The sequence below is a fragment of the Hemicordylus capensis genome, chromosome 5 (assembly GCF_027244095.1).
Source record: "Hemicordylus capensis ecotype Gifberg chromosome 5, rHemCap1.1.pri, whole genome shotgun sequence".
In the NCBI taxonomy this organism is placed as follows: domain Eukaryota; kingdom Metazoa; phylum Chordata; class Lepidosauria; order Squamata; family Cordylidae; genus Hemicordylus; species Hemicordylus capensis.
The window spans coordinates 239,089,771-239,105,930 of NC_069661.1; the positions used below are offsets into that span (position 1 = coordinate 239,089,771).

Sequence of the window (16,160 nt, forward strand, 5' to 3'; positions counted from 1 at the left end):
CCACCAGTCACATGGCTAGCTCTGCCAACATTAAATACTGCCAGGAGATTCCCTGTTCCTGTTTCTGAAGCCTTCTCATTTTTGTTCAGTACCAGAGCTCAAACAAAGGCTAAAAACAATTGTAATTAGAATTGCAAGTTTCCCCTCCCCCCTCTTCCTCCTACTCTCACACACTAAAATGCATATATGCACTGTTCTCTTGCTTTGGGATTGCACAAAACAAACTCCCGCTTTGAGGCAACAAAGCTTTGTATTGCTGCAACAAAATGTGACAACACGCAGCCCCATACCATCGTCCAGCTCAGCACCTGTGTCCCCATCTTCGATCGCTTCGGCAGGCTCAGTGCCCACCTCATCTTCATAGTCATTCTCCTCACACAGGGCTGAAATAAATTTGATATATAGATTATTATTATTTTTTAAAAGAGAAGACACAGAGAGGGGATATTTCCATATAAGTTTAAGTGGTCCAAACTGGACAAGTTAGGAAGTCCCCTCTTCTCAGATCTCCAGTCAAATCAGGCAAAACTGTCTTTTTTTTGGGTACTGGATGCCAGACACTTTTAAAGGACTAGTAGCATTTTTGTGCCTCGGTGCCCCACTTAGGACATATTCATCTTTGGCAATATGTCCATCCCCTATTGCTCACTTTCTCCTGTATAACTGCTTAAGTAGGATATCAAATACTATGTCTAGTCAAAATAATTAATTAGCATCAAGCCCTGAGGAAACATTTTGAAATATCCCCGATTCCCCCCTACCCGCCCCCGATGCCTAGGGCAGGTGTTCTCAGATATTGTTGAACAACAACTTTAATCATCTCCAGTCACCATATGCTAGTGTGGCTGGGGATGGTGGGAGCTGGTCTACAACAATATCTGGGAATCCCAAGGTTGAGAGCCCCTGTTCTAGGGTATCTGGACTATCATGCAATTTCCCATGAACACCCCATAAACCCGCTGAAGAGATCAAGACACCAGAATCCAGTGATGTGTTAAAAGGAGGGATAGTTTAGCAACACAATCGTGAAAATGTATATTCTGGAAAGAAAAAAATGTGTACCTATTCACAGTTATGGTACAAGAATGCATTACATACATTATGCAGTTAAAGATGAAGTGCAAGGGGATAAAAGCTGCCACACAGAAACTTGTGAGCTATATGCACTACTGTAGCCAGAAACTACAAGTTCAACGTTTGGTCCAGGTTGATCAGCCACAACTGGGAAAGGCGATACGCAGCTGTCCTGTAAGCTCTGCTGTCAGAAGCAAAAAGTTTTAGAAGTGCACTAACTACATTCATGCAGAACACAACGCCAAGTTATCACTGATCTAATGTGCAAATTAAGTTTCCTTTGTAGCCTACAAGTACATATGAAGTTGCCTTATGACAAGTCAGATCACTAGTTCCTCTAGCTCTATATTGTCTATATCGGGGTTCATAAATTTGGGTCCCCAGATGTTATTGGATTACAACTCCCATCACCCTTTGGCCATTGTGGCTGGGGACAATTTGAATTGCAGTCCAATATCTGGGGACCCAAGCTTGAGAACCCATGGTCTACCTGGACTGATAGTGGCTCTTGAAGGTTTCAGGCAGGGGTCTTCTCCATCCCTATATGGAGATGCCAGGGATTGAACCTGAGACCTTTTGGATGCAAAGCATGGACATTACCATTGAGCTATGACTCCTCTCCTATCTTGATTTCCTACCCTAGGAAACACAAGGAGTGGATTTTGTAAGCCTCCTGTTGAGCGGGCTCAATCTAACCAATAAGATCAGGAAGTGGAGCAGAATAAGATTGGCCTTTACAAGGCAGCTGTTCCATATACGGTGGGAAGCTTCCCTTATGATCCACACATTTTCTTCGAAACAAACTATTTTTTAAAAGTGTTTGTTCCACTAGTGAAGAATCCATCAAGGGGGAGGCCTAGTAATGACAGCCAATATGGTTTGTTTCTTTCAGACCTTAGGACTACAACAGTAGTTGCTTCCTTTATCACTTCTGTTGGGAGTGCATTTTTGACTTTAGAGTGTGTCCAGGCCAGCATTCATGGAACCTTGTTGAACACTATTTTTGTCCTTTGCTGACGCCAAGGATTCCCTATACGTGTACGTATACATTTCCTCCCAGAAGTGTGGGGACATTTGCTGTTTACTCCAACAATAAATCATTGGACGCAGCAGAGACTTCAAAACTTCCTCTTATTAATATCAGCAACAAATCACTTGGGAGACTGTTGGTTGAGATGCACTCTTAGACTCAAAGCGGTACTTTTCCTTGGTTCTCATTTCAAGAGGTACTCACTAGTTTATAGATAAGGGGGCTTGGTCTCTGGCACCACCCAACAATTTGATCCGTGATTTAGAAAACCCTAGGACTTCTCTTCCACAGCAATAAATAGGAAGACTCTATAGGAACAAGGGATCTATTTAAAGATGGTGCTTCCAACCTGCATGGTGGTGCTCCAGCCAGCTGCTTTGACCATATTTGACTTGGGTGTAGGCGCTGCACTGCTACAGTGCAGTGGCTGCCACAGGAAGACTAGTGTTCAAATCTCACCTCTATGATGAATTCAGGAAGCATCTCCTTCCTTCTATACAAGGCACCCTTTTCTGTTCAGCCTGCTTGGAGGAGGTTAAGATGGAAGCCTAATTCATGCAAGAATGGACCATCTCAGCGAAACATGCAGCCCCTTCACTCCCCCTCCCTCAGCATGCAGTAGCGACAAAGGCATAGCCCCATGGTTAAAAAAGGACCAGCAGCTGGGGCTCTAAATACATGGGCAGGTGGCAGCGCCGGCAGTGGCGGGCAGGGTTACTAGTGAGCTGTAAAGAGAACATCACCAAAACTACCTCCTGGGACTGCATCCAGCCACGCCTGCACTGCCTCGTGGCGTATGGAGGGAAGGTCAGATGCTGAATTAAAATAAAATAAAATCATAATAAATTCCAGAGCACACAAAACAAAATAGTTTGAAACTGAAACATCATGGAGGGGAACAGACAACACATATGGAGAGAAACAAAACCAAGGAATCAATAGACAGGGGAAGATCAGACTCAGGAGGCCCCCTAAAAGCAGGGGAGAAGAATGACAAGAATTCTTGGAGCCAGACTGCTGCTGCTTGATTTTGCTACCAATCTGCAGAGAAGAAGGGCGTTACTGAGCAATTCCTTTCTGCGCTTTGCAGATAAGGCTTTGGTCTATGTTCTTGTCAAGTCAGCCTCATCGGGACTACTGCAGCTTGGCCTCCTCCTGTCTTTTTCTCTCTTCACTCAAATCAGAAAGGCTCTGCTAAATGCATCCTTTCCCTCAGTCACTGTTATGTCCTCCTTCCCCTAGCCTGGTGTCTATGGGCCACCTCCCATGATGCCTCTGGATATCAGTTGCAGGGCAGCAATGGCAAGAGAGAAGGTATGCCCTTGACTTTTGCCTGTGGGCTTCCCAGAGGCATCTGGTGGGCCACTGTATTAAAGAGGATGCTGGACTGGATAGGCCTTGGGCCTCATCCAGCAGGGCTGTTCTTATGTTAGGTTCTTAAATGGCTTAACTGGCTCCCTGGTTTTCACTCATCTAATTTGTACTAGTGCTTCAAGTGCTGTGCACAGCTCCAGGACCCAATGGTCTTACATCAAAGGCTCTTTAGCTCTCTGCTCCTGCCAAGAAACTAATCTGGGGCAGATTTCTTTCACACTTACATCCTCTATAGCAGCAGGGGGTCCGAACCTTGGCTCCCCAGATGTTGTTGGACTTCAATTCCCTCTGCCATCAGCCACCATGGCCCTTGGCCACAAGATGATGGAAGTTGCAGCCCAGCAACATCTGGGGACCCAAGGTTGGGAACTCTTGCTCTACTGAGTTATTCTCTATTCCTTCAAGGGATTTCATTTCTATCAGGTTTCCCTCATCTCCACAAAGCCATTTCTGGGTTTGACTATAGACAGTTTGATTGGTACTTATGTTATACCAGGCCTGCTCAACTTTGGCCCCCCAGCTGTGTTTGGACTAGCCATAATCCCCAGCCATAGTGGCCAATAGCCAGAGATTATGGGAGTTGTAGGCCAACATCTGCAGGAGGGCCGAAGCTGAGCAGGCCTGTGCTATACAGAAGAAGTGTTGTGGTACAATAAATTTATCCTCTCCAGTATCATACTATTCTCTCATTTCTCCCATCTCTGGTGCTTTCATTTATACAACATGAACAGACTCATGTCCTCCTAAGCTATGTTACTTCGGAGACAGAAAAGGGTCAGCGCATCGTTTAGAAAAACCAAAGCAGCAGATAGGATAAGAGGAAAGAAAGTTCAGAAGACAGAGAGAAGGCAAAGGGCACATGTACGTAGAAATCAGGTCTCCAGAGAAAGCTAAACTCAGGCAGAAAAAGGCAAAACTTAAAAACAAACATCTGCTTCCGTATGACCCTTGCAAGCACTCTCTTGAGAGATAAGTTTTTCTGGTGTGGATCTTTGAACTTTAAGTTTAGAAACATCAGCTTTTGCAGGTTGATTATACTGGAGAATGGGGGGGGGGGCTCACTCTGAAAAAAGTTTGAGGTCTCCTGCAACAGAACATCAGAAGGGTTGAGCATGCAGTTGGATAAATCAAGGGCACAACCAGAGACGAACAGTGTTGGCGTGGAAGTTCCAAAGAAAGAGTAGATTTTAGGATGAGGCCGGCCCCAACTAGACGATATCCCTGTCAGGAGCCTCTGCACTTCATTTTGCAAACATAAATAGTAGCCATACAGGACCCTGATTCAGATCAGACTGCAGTGTTAGGGCCTTTAAATCTACCTCTGCCATAGTCCTGATCAGGATCACATATCTCCCCACCCCACCCCTGTGGCTGTTTGGCAAAAAAAGAGAGCTCCCGCTGGCACCAAAGAGGACCACGCAGAACACGGGAAGGGCCCCATGTGGCTCCAATATATTGTTTGGAAAATTGAACAGGGCCATGATTAGAATCAGAGGGAGGAAGGGTCATGATTACAGAGCAAGAAGTAGGAAGGCATTGTTGCTCAGATTGAAGGCTTGGCACAGACTGTGGAATTTCCTGACACCCAAGAAGCATAGGGCACTATAACTGAATGAACAGGTAACCTTTCTCATGGAAATATGGTCACATGACCTGCTCTAATATTTAATAATAAAACTAATCAAATATAGAATAGCAGCAAGGCATGTACAATTCCACACGTTAGTCTTTTTATTTACTGGAGTATAAGACAGGACATTGTGAATGATTTAGGGAAAGATCAGTGAGTGACAGGACCAAAAGAGGCGGGAGATCTTGAATTTTTTGAGCAGGCAGGGGAATCACTTTCCCCCCAGCAACAGGATACTGTATTGCTATTTGAGTACCAGGAAAACTGTGTATCTCAGTAACTAAAGCACTACACAGAAGGAAGATGTCTGTGATCCCATGCAATTTAAAAAAGAAAGATATACACAGTTTTTGTGTAATGCAGTAACTTTCTGAGAAGTATCTAGAGACCTGGGACAACATAATCAGTGCCAGCAAATGGAAGGCTGGCTATTTGTTGCGGGTCCAAGACAGAGAAAGGGGCCACCATCCCAGTAGCATTGCCATTCTCACTTTGCATGGATCAGCATTCAAGGTGGTCAAAGGCAATGCTACAGAATTCTCAGCACACCATGACCCCCTGCCTCTTCCAGGAAGAGGCAGCCTAATGAGGGTGCCTGGCCCAAGGGCTGTCGACATTCTGGAACAGGCACTATATAGAATAAGGAACAATCAGCAAAACACCTTGTACAGGGTTGGAATGCCCAATACCCAAGCATCCCCTATATGTTTACCTCCATAGCTTATAACTATCGCTATAACTATATAACATATAACAATATAACGTATTACATAACTATAACTATAACTCTCTCTGTGTGTGTGTGTGTGTGTGTGTGTGTGTATAGTGTTAAGACACTTCCCCTACATTTTTAAAATTAACCATCTTATAATTCAAGTTATTGTACCCTCAATACACAACGTGAAAAAGTATTCAGAAATCTAAAGTCACCGTTTCAAAGACCTTGCAGTGGAAAGGCAGGGTATACATGTCTCAAACAAATAAAGGTTTAACATATCTATGCCTATCATTTGACTCCTATGCTTATCATTCATGCTCATCACTCTTTCATGTGGACAAAATCACACTGCAGATCACCAACTGGCCATGATAGAGCCTAAGAGGTTTTTAAAATCACCTCTTTCTTACATAATATCCAATACTACCCTACTAGGTACAAACCAGGTTGACAGAAAAGCTGTTGCCAAATTTAATCTGGATCAGACCCTGCAATCTTCTTAAGTAAACTGTCATTTACTGCTTTTGGTCCCAGTTTGGGACCCAATGTTCTAAGCCCTGGGTGCAAGAACACAGTGATTTCTTTTAACAGTTAAAAACAAACCTTCCTATGATAAGAGCCCCCGCTGCTAGATCAGGCAAAGGATCCATCGACCTAGCATTCTGAGCTCTCTCACCTTCTGTTCTATGAGCAGAGGTTTATGAGAAATTATAGCGGTTACATCATCATATGTTGGAGGAAAACAAATGTAAATTTAATCAGAGATGCAAAGTCAGAAAAATCCCCTTTTGTTAGCCTTTGAAGAAGTGGAGACCAACCTGAAGTGGAGAACACTGCTAAAAAGCCCTTCTCAGGAAGGATAATTGGCCTTTCTGGAAATGCAATCAAATAGGCAACAAATGCCTTCATGGTGTAAAGGGCCAACGCAGGGGACACATTTACCTCTGGAGGTGGAGGACTTAGAAGTAGGGCCCACTTTTTCCTCCTCCTCTTTCTGACGGATGTGTGTCCAATGCACATCTGCCAAGATCTCCAGGGGATCAATCGGGTTTACTATCTGCTGCAGCCTCAGGTTTCCAGCTAGCAGACAAGAGGCCAGTGGTGGATCATGTTGATGCAGTGGTAAAGTAGAACAGGAAGGAAAGAGAGGGAGGAAAGGGAAAGGAGCACACACCATAGGAAAGGAAATGCAGGGAAAGAAAGAAAAAATGAAAGAAGTTACTTGCTGAGATCAGCTGGCAAGAAAAGACAGATAAAGTTCAGCATCGTGCATGCTTGTGTTCCCTTCTGCATTCTCTCTCTCTCCCTCCAGACACACACAGGATCCCAGTTTAGAGATTCCACTCCATGCCAAAATGCTTCAGTAATGCACACAATGACGAGAGGATTCACTGAGCCCAAGTTTTCCTCTTAGATATCTTGATAGCAACAAATAGAATTCTGCAGGTACCTGGAACCTAACCCAAGCTTACACTTTTGAGCATCCATTTCTGAAGATGAACAACACACAGGAAGACAGAAATGTTTATCCAGCATGGTTTGTAGTTCAGAAAGTAACAGCAAAATGGCTGGCTATTTACAGAGAAATCTGTAGAAATGGCTAATTTCTAAACATTACAGGTGGAATCTTGCCAGAGTGAAGCATGTATGTGCTACACTTAAGCAGGACTGCACCTGATAACTGCAACACCACATCAGCTATGTACACTGCGTGTGACTATTTCCATCAATCCTTTGTTGCATATGGGCCAAATGTTGCTCAAGTTTAGAAAGTTCTCCTTTCTGCCTGGTAATGTTTGAAACCATAATTCAGTCATTATTAACTGAGGGGAAAATACAGTTAATTAACAGAAGGAAACCAAATATGATGGGAGAAGAAACTGAATGATTTCCCCCCACTTTTTATTACTACCACAATACCTCCTCAGTTCCAAGCGGTACCATTTCTAATTTGACATAAGTTACAGTGTATAACTGAACTGAAGGAAACCATGAATTTTGAAATGTGGGATGGATGGATCCTGGCTCTTCAGCTGACACATCATGCTGCCAAGTACCCTTGATGCAAGCCCTTGGGTAAGTAGAGTTAGTGTTTATACCACATCACACAGGCTTAGGAGTTAGAAGGATGAGTTTTTACTGGCAATAACTGAGAGCTGAAGGGAAATACACAGAAACGTTGCAAGGCTCCCAAAGAGCAGGCCTCACCTGAACACCAGGAATGGTACTTCCTTATTCAGGTAGTATCTAATGCACCCCACTATTCACAAATTCCACAAAGCCAATTAGGATTGCACCTCTCACAGAGGTCTGGGTGGAGGTTTCTATTCTATTTGGTTTTGAAAAAAAACACAGTGATGTTTGAGACAGACTAACTTGCCTTGTCAACAGAAAGTCAGTAAAGGCAGCCATCACTACAATGTCCTGTTCCACATTTATGCAGTAATTTCTGCAGCTAATTATAAAGCACTCCAGTTACAGTCAGAATGATGCCTATGCTACCATAAAAAGCAGTACATTTAATGAGAAAATATGAAGACATTGAACAAAATCTGCAATAACCTTAAACCAGAATGGGGATTCCCAGTCTTTTATGAAAGCTGATATTGTGGGTTCTTGTTGCAGTAGAAATCCTTGAACAAAAATGGCAAGCCATTGCATAGTGAAAAAGGGGTAAAGGAAACCTTAGGCTTGGGGCAGAACTAATGCAAAAGAGTTAGCATCTCAGTATTCTCGAATTCTGAGCCAGTTTGGCCTCCCTTCCTCTACCAGAAAACAGGAGTGGGAAAAGAAGATGGGTAACAACAGCCACTCTTTAACCACCGCAAGAATTTAATCAGACACAGGTGCCCACAACAGTAAAATTTAAACGTGCACAAGGTGCTATTTGTTTCTGACCTGAACGTTGGCAATTTAAACTTGGCCAATGCAGCATTTTAAAAACATGCTGTTATGTGTGAGACCTGCTCTTTGTAAAATGGGGCTTCCCCCCTCTCCTTTGATGGTGCGAGGGTACCTTTAAATGTACCCGTGTCCTCTTCATTTGAGAGACGCTGAAGCCAGAGGCCTTGCTGTAGTTCTCTCTCCCAAGGGTAATACTCCCCCTCTACAGCAGGGGGAGTCAGACACCAACCAATAGCAATGATACAGAAATTGGAGTGAAACAAAGAGAAACAGAAGGACAGAGAATCAGAAAGAAAACAGTGACTGCTTGAGGAAACCCAGGAAGATTAAAGGCTGCTTTGCCCACCATTGGGCTGGTTCCAACTATACCTTCCCCCTCATGCAAGTAAAAAAGGGGACACATTGAGAGCGTGCCCAATGTGACTTCTTTTGTGGGTGTCCTGGGCGCTTTCCTGATCAGACCTTGCAACGGGGTCACACTGGATCTCGGAAGCGTGCTTTCCCACCTCCTGCGTTGTGACACCGCGGTCCCTACACGGACAGCTCAGGCATTGGAAACGTAAACAGCAGGGGGAGTGGTCTCACAGCAACTAACTGAGGCATTTTGCTGCTGTTGAGCAGCTAGTCTGCAAAGCGCCCAGATGAGCCTTGTTATCACATGGCGGTGGGGGGTGGGGGGACACAGTTCATCCGAATCACCACTCACACGTGATCCAAATACTGGTTTAAGCTAAACTAGTATTTAGGTCAAGTGGTGATTTGGATGAACTGCCTCCCCATGCCCCTCTAGGAATACGCTGAGACATCCACAAAATATATCATGATGGGTGTGCTGTCCATGCAAGGGGGAAAGTATTGTCAGAAATGGCCCCATTACAGATTCGACTTTTGTGTGGAAAATCACATGTGCTGTGAATGTATATATTGCCCCATGCATTGCACAGACGACTGCTGAGGAGTGGGTGGTTGGGGGATATGTATGAACCTACAGACATGCTGCAACTTGTCATCAACTGGGTCTTCCCTCTGACAGATAAGCATGTGTTACATCCAGTGCTGTATATGAGCAGCGTAAGTAATTTCATGATACAGAACTGATATCCATCTAGGAAATTGTGTCATGGTTCAGATGGGCCCTCAGTTCTAAGGCATCCATCAGGTAAATTTCCTTGTGACAAGCAGATTTAGGCTGGCAAATGTTCTCATTCAAACAGAGCTACCAGATCAGTCATCTTTAAGCTGCAGATTTACAGTTTCCATGCAGAAAAATATCATGTAGCCACACAGCGAAGCCCTTTGTACAACGGCCATTAATTCAGGCCCATATGATTGCATTTCTTGATCCTTGTTGCTTTTAACCAGCCAGTACTTTGCAACCCCAGCAGATGTCACAAAAGTGAATGGAATGGCCTGGCAACTGAAGCCTAGACTGAAAGCTGAATTCTTCATTTGGAAAAGGCATCTAAGAGATACCCATGCCTAAAACAAACTTGCAGCAGTTGCAAACTGTAATTAAGGAAATGGATGCAAGCACTGGAAGCTGCTCTGTAGCTTTCTTTCCCCACAAACAACCCTCCAGAAAAATGTCATCTGGGACACCAACACCCTATAAATCCCTCAAGGCTAAATATTCTGCAGACCTATAGTTCCCAAACTTGTAAATAATTGACACATCTCTTTATGAGGAATACACCTGCCTGTTTGCACCTGAAACTGATACTCCCTTCAGCAGTTTATGCTGCACGGTCCCCACTGGCTGGCAACATGAATATTTATCCACAACCTTTTTGTGACTCATTGGCGATTCCCAAAGTACCATAGATGGTAATCTCTAGTTTAGAATTGTAGCTTTCTGCCATTTGTTAACACCATGTCTGAAACAGCCATAATGAACAGAGGAAGAAACATCTAAATTATTACTCAGGTGCTGACCCCTAGAAATCTAGAATTACTGGAAGCAAAGTCAGGCATTGAGCTTTGCCTAATATAAAACAATCCCTGCTGGCTCCCAGCTTCTGAGTGGCTGAGAACCCTGTATAAACCCTGCCAGGCCTGGCCAACATCAGTTATGCACATTCTGTCAACCACTGAAGACATGCCAAGATTCCCCTAAGATAATCAGTTTGGCCAATTTCTCAAAACTGGTTCCAATCCTCTTCTTGCCTGCTCCTCATCCTAATGCTGAACTGCCTGCTTGGACTTCAGATCCATGAGACCCGTCAAATGTTGCCTTGACAATGAACCGCACTGATCCCAACCCAGCTTCTCCTCAACTTTTGACCTCACTCCTGAAGCCAGCCTGAATGCAGCATGTTCATTCCCAGACCCCGAAGTAAATAACTTAGCACTGTGTTCCATAGATGAAGCCCAGCAGGAGAATGAATGGTGGGTTACATATAAGCTGAAGAGTCCCCAACATTATGAAAACCAATGCCTTTGATCCAGTTACTTCTTCAAAAGAGTTTTCCTTTGACCTCCTAGCAGTCCATATATACAAGTGTCCCATCCAGGTTCATAGTCTTTCCATCAAGGGTTTCCACAAAAAAAAGAAGAGGCATCTTATACATGTTAGAGAACTTCTGCATTATTGTGATCTGTCCTCAACATACGCAGTTGGTATACATGCATGCCTACAGTAAAAAATGAAACCTGTCTACTACTAACCTTCACTAGAGACTTCTTCTTCTTCCTCTTCCTCCTCTTCCCCCTCCTCCTCCTCCTCTTCCTCCTCCTCCACATCATGGTTTTTCTCAGCCTCCAGCTCTTCCTCACTCTTGCCCTTCAGCATGGCATGTATCCGCACAGCCTCTTTCCACGGCACACCACCCAGGTCAGAGGAGGGTTGCTGCGGCTGTTCCTCCTCCTCCTCCTCTTCCTCCTCCTCCTCCATTTCAGACTCTGAACTACTGCAGAGGAAGAGCAGAGTAAAGAGAAGATGCATCTCAAAAGGATTTGTCTGCAAGCTGGTGAGGCTTTTAAAATGGGCATGACCAATGAAGACTGCTACACTTTGCATTTCACATACTATGCTTGCATTTTCAAAATGGATGCAGACACACCCAGCTCGGACAACTTCAAGGAAACTATTGTGGAGGCTGTACTCTCTCGATCCTTGTGCTTCAAAATGCCACTTGTAGCAACACACAAACATTTTAACAGATTCATATAGTTAGAAGCAGGAACTCCAAAGTGAAGTCATTTGGGCAAAATAATTAAACAAGGATGGACCACTTTATAAGACCATATACATTACTTACTTCTACACACACACAGAGCACGGTTTTTGACAGGCTGAACACCAGTTCTGCAACCTGTACTCCTACTGTTGGGGTAGGAGCTCAATTCATTCATTTGTTCCTCTTGGTGACCCAGTGTCTGTAGCAGAAGGCAAGTTCCGCCCCACAACTGACTTTTCTGTTGCTACCCATTTAGTTAGTTCTCTAACTCAGAGCCACTGAGAGTTGAGGCCACCTCTATTTCCAAAGTCCCAGCGGATTCAGTTTCTTGATTTCACTAGAGCACTGAATCCAGGAACCAGCTTACGATAATATGTTAAGATATCATCTTGTATCTTTAGAATTTAGCACTCATATGAAGTGGAGCTATGCTGCAATTCTTTTGTCTGTGCGTGTGTATGTTTTATAAACTCAAACATCTTAGAAAGGCAGCATCTGAGTAGAATAAGGATGTACAGAGAGGCTGTCAAACTTTTCTCCTCTCTAAATTACCCTTCCCAAGCTGCTTTTTTCACCAATGGGAGGAAATATTTGGGGTCCCTGCATCCCCCCATGAGTGAAAAAGCAGCATGGGGAGGATGATTTTGAGCAGAAAGTTGGCCACAAGGGAAATGGTTAAGTAATTTCTCCTAGCCCACACCTTCATTTACTCAGACACAACCTTTACCAATAGGATGGCAGCCTATCACTCCTTCGGGAACATGTCTTATTCATGAAGTCTGAGTAATGACTCCATTAGAAGAATAAACCCTATCTTTATAGAGTCATCATACATCTACTTGAGATCCTCTTAAGTCAGGAAGTTCCTTCTTCCTGGAGTCCAAATCACCAGGAGCTGCTCTCTTATTTCCTTTGGCTTCAATAACCCTCTTCAGACATTATAAAATGAAGTAGGGATGCTGTATTTGCATACAGCATCCTAAGAGCAAGCCCTGAAGCCCTGCCTTGACATGCTCAGAAGCTCCACCCACACACTGTCCATGGTTACAGTGTTTGTCTCTGCAGACAAATGCTGTAAGCATGAACAGTGGTGGGTGGGATTTCTGAGCATGCTCTCAGGTCACTGTATGCAAGTAGACCTTTCCTGCTTTTCTTAACATCTGAAGAGAACTTTAATGTCGTCCTTTTCTCTCCATTTTTCTTAGACAAAATCCATCAGGAACTTTTCCAAGGCAATTCTCATTGATTGATTAACTAAAAAATTAGGAGGTTCAAGTTTCAGTTTCAATTTGTTGCATAGCAGCAAAAGTACATACTAGATTTTACCCACTGTCTTTGCTTAACTTGACAGGCACGTGGATAAAGGTGATCCGGTTGACATAGTATACTTGGACTTTCAAAAAGCTTTTGATAATGTTCCTCATCAAAGACTCTTGAACAAACTTAGCAGTCATGGGATAAGGGGACAGGTTCATGAGTGGATTGCGAACTGGTTGAAGGACAGGAAACAGAGGGTAGGAATAAATGGACAGTTTGTATTCTACCAAAGACAACCATAGGGCTCTGTGGTTGCCAGGAGTCTACACCGACTCGACCGCACACTTTACCTTTTTCATAATGGAGGCAAGTAAGAAGTGAGATCCCCCAGGAATCTGTACTGGGACCACTGCTTTTTAATTTATTCATAAATGATCTAGAAGTTGGGGTAGATAGCAAAGTGGCTAAATTTAGAGAGGACACTAAACTATTCAGGGTAGTGAAATCCATAACAGATTGTGCAGTGTTGCCAAAGAGCCATGTTTTGGTGAAGTGCAGAAAATACCCCTCCATAAGATACACTAACAGCACAAGACTATGAACAGTTCATTTTAAACTATTCACTCAGTGTATGGCAGTTGTGAAAAAGGCAAATTTTATGCTCAGGATCATTATGAAGGGGATTAAAAATAAAACTGCTAATATTATAATGCTCTTCTACAGATCTGTGGTGTGGCCACATTTGGTGTACTGTGTACAGTTTTGGTCACTGTATCTCAAAAAAGGCATCATAGAACTGGAGAAGATGCAGAAGAGAGCACTCTTTTCGTTTAGCTTTTTAGTTTAGAAAAAAGTGACAACGGGGGCATGGGCGGCAGGGAGGAACGCTGCTGCCCCCAAACTTTTTTTTTAAAACGGAGCTTCAGTGGGGGGGAGTGGTGGGAGGGGTAAGTGCAACCCCCTGCCCTTAAAGGGAGACCCCCCTGCCGGCATTGAACTTCGAACCGGCACCAGCACGAACCGGTTCGAAGGCCTCTTGCATGGCCTTCAGACCGGTTCATGCACATCCCTAGGAGACATGATTAGAGGTCTATAAAATGTGTGGTGTGGAGAGAGGGGATCGAGAGAAATTTTTCTTCCTCTTTTTAAACATTAGAATCACAGGTCATCTTATGAAACTGATTGCCAGGGAATTTAGGATCTACAAATTGAAGCACTTTTTCCACAAAGTGTATAATTAAATTGTTTTAAGGTTTTTATTTTCTGTGTTTTAACTTGTTTTATGTCACTGTAAACTGCCCAGAGATGAAAGTGTGGAGCGACGTACAAATTTCATAAATAAATAATCAACCCATCCATCAATTGAATTCTTCACCATGGGACATGGTGATGCCCACCAGCTTGGATGGCTTTTAAGAGGGGCCTAGACAAGTTAATGGAAGACAGGTCTATTAATGGTTAATAGTCTTGATGCCTATAAGTCACCTCCATGCTCAGAGACAGGATGCCTCTGAATACCAGCTGCAGGGGAGCAACAGCAGGACAGAGGGCACACCTTTATCTATTGCCTATGGGTTTCTCTGAGGCATCTGGAAGGGATGTACATGGAAGCGGCACAAACAGTCCGGCAGGGCAGCAGCGTACCTCCCTGCCACCCTGTTCTCTCGTCAGACCAGAAGTGACATGAAACACTCTGCACGGGTACTCATGTCAGGCGCGTATAGGTTGCACTCGCTTGTGCGCACATCGAGGCCCTTTTATGGGCCTCCAAACAGGTTCATCCACATCTTAGCACCTGGTAGGCCACTGTGGAAAACTGAAAGATGGACTGGACAGGCCTTGGGTCCAATTCAGCAGGGCTGTTCTTATGTTATGACTTGTTCCTTAGCCAGTATCTTTTTACTTGTGTTGTTTCAATTAATTACAGCTTTTGGATTCTGACTTCATTATTAATATAACTATTAAATCTTCAACTTGTTGCCCAAATAATCTATCTTCACAAAGAAGCGTGGGAGCAAATTTTTTCAAGTTTTTTTTTTTAAACAAGGCTGTTAAGTGATATTATGGGCAAGGATCACAAATGCATAATCCATTGGGGAATTTTATCTAGACAAAGAAAAGATAATTACGATTTTCTCAACTTGCAAGAATGTGTTTTTCCAAACATTTGTGTTGAGAGTTATTCAAGGACTGCTTTTTTATTTTATTTTAGGACATTGCTTGACAGATAGCTAGCCCTCAAAGAGGAATGTTGGCTTTGCTTTGTTGGAAGAAAAGAAAATATCAGGTTTATGTTTACTGTCACTTAAAAATAGCATGCAACCCTTTGTCCAAGAACAGAGCTCAGGCTCCGTCTGCACATTAAACACATTTCTGTGCTTAATTCCTCCATTTTTAACTTTCTTTTTAAAAACCTAAAGTAGCCTGATGCAGACTGTGCCTGAATGGAAGGAGGACAAGGAGAAAGAACCCGCTTAATCCTCTCTGTCATTTTTTCACTCAAAATTTCCTTCCCCAAGATGCTTTTTTACTCATGCATTTCTCTCTCCATAGGTGAAAAAGAGCTTTTGGGAAGGTGGAAAAGGACCAGAGGGGAAGGGTTTAAGCACCTTTCCCCACTCACCAGAGACTGACCAAATTAGGTAAAGTGGCTAGAGACGCCAGGTTCAAATTGACACACAACCATAAACTCATTGAGTAACTCTGGGCCAGTCACTTTCTATCAGCCTCATCTACTTCACAGAGCTGTTGTGAAAACAGAAAAAGAGAACACTGAGCTCCTTGGAATAACTGTGAGATAAAAATATCAACCAAGTCACCAAAACATAGAGCTCTCTTGAACTCTGAACCATCTTGGAAGGCACACACAGCGTGCTGGGAAGTGTAGCCCTTCCCAGTGCTTTCCCCACAGAGCTCTCCAGAGCCGAGAAGGTTCCGTCTCTCTTAAAGGGCCCTCTCAGCACTGAGAAAAACACAGTACTGTGCAGAAATCAGCAC

General features: G+C 43.7%; 1 protein-coding gene across 28 annotated transcripts in view; it reads right to left on the reverse strand.

The window, feature by feature from the left end:
• MICAL3 (microtubule associated monooxygenase, calponin and LIM domain containing 3) overlaps nucleotides 1-16,160 on the reverse strand; it is a 291,510-nt gene that overhangs the window by 53,456 nt on the left and 221,894 nt on the right. For 23 of the 28 annotated variants that reach the window (XM_053252875.1, XM_053252874.1, XM_053252872.1 and 20 more), the window contains 5 exons: nucleotides 11,395-11,636; nucleotides 8,843-8,932; nucleotides 6,769-6,906; nucleotides 2,857-2,919; nucleotides 291-383 (listed from right to left, as the gene is read on the reverse strand). In XM_053252875.1, coding sequence (XP_053108850.1) covers nucleotides 291-383; nucleotides 2,857-2,919; nucleotides 6,769-6,906; nucleotides 8,843-8,932; nucleotides 11,395-11,636 — 626 coding nt within the window. The remainder of the gene's footprint in view (nucleotides 1-290; nucleotides 384-2,856; nucleotides 2,920-6,768; nucleotides 6,907-8,842; nucleotides 8,933-11,394; nucleotides 11,637-16,160) is intronic. The other 5 variants (XM_053252877.1, XM_053252879.1, XM_053252870.1 and 2 more) reach the window with 4 other exon arrangements.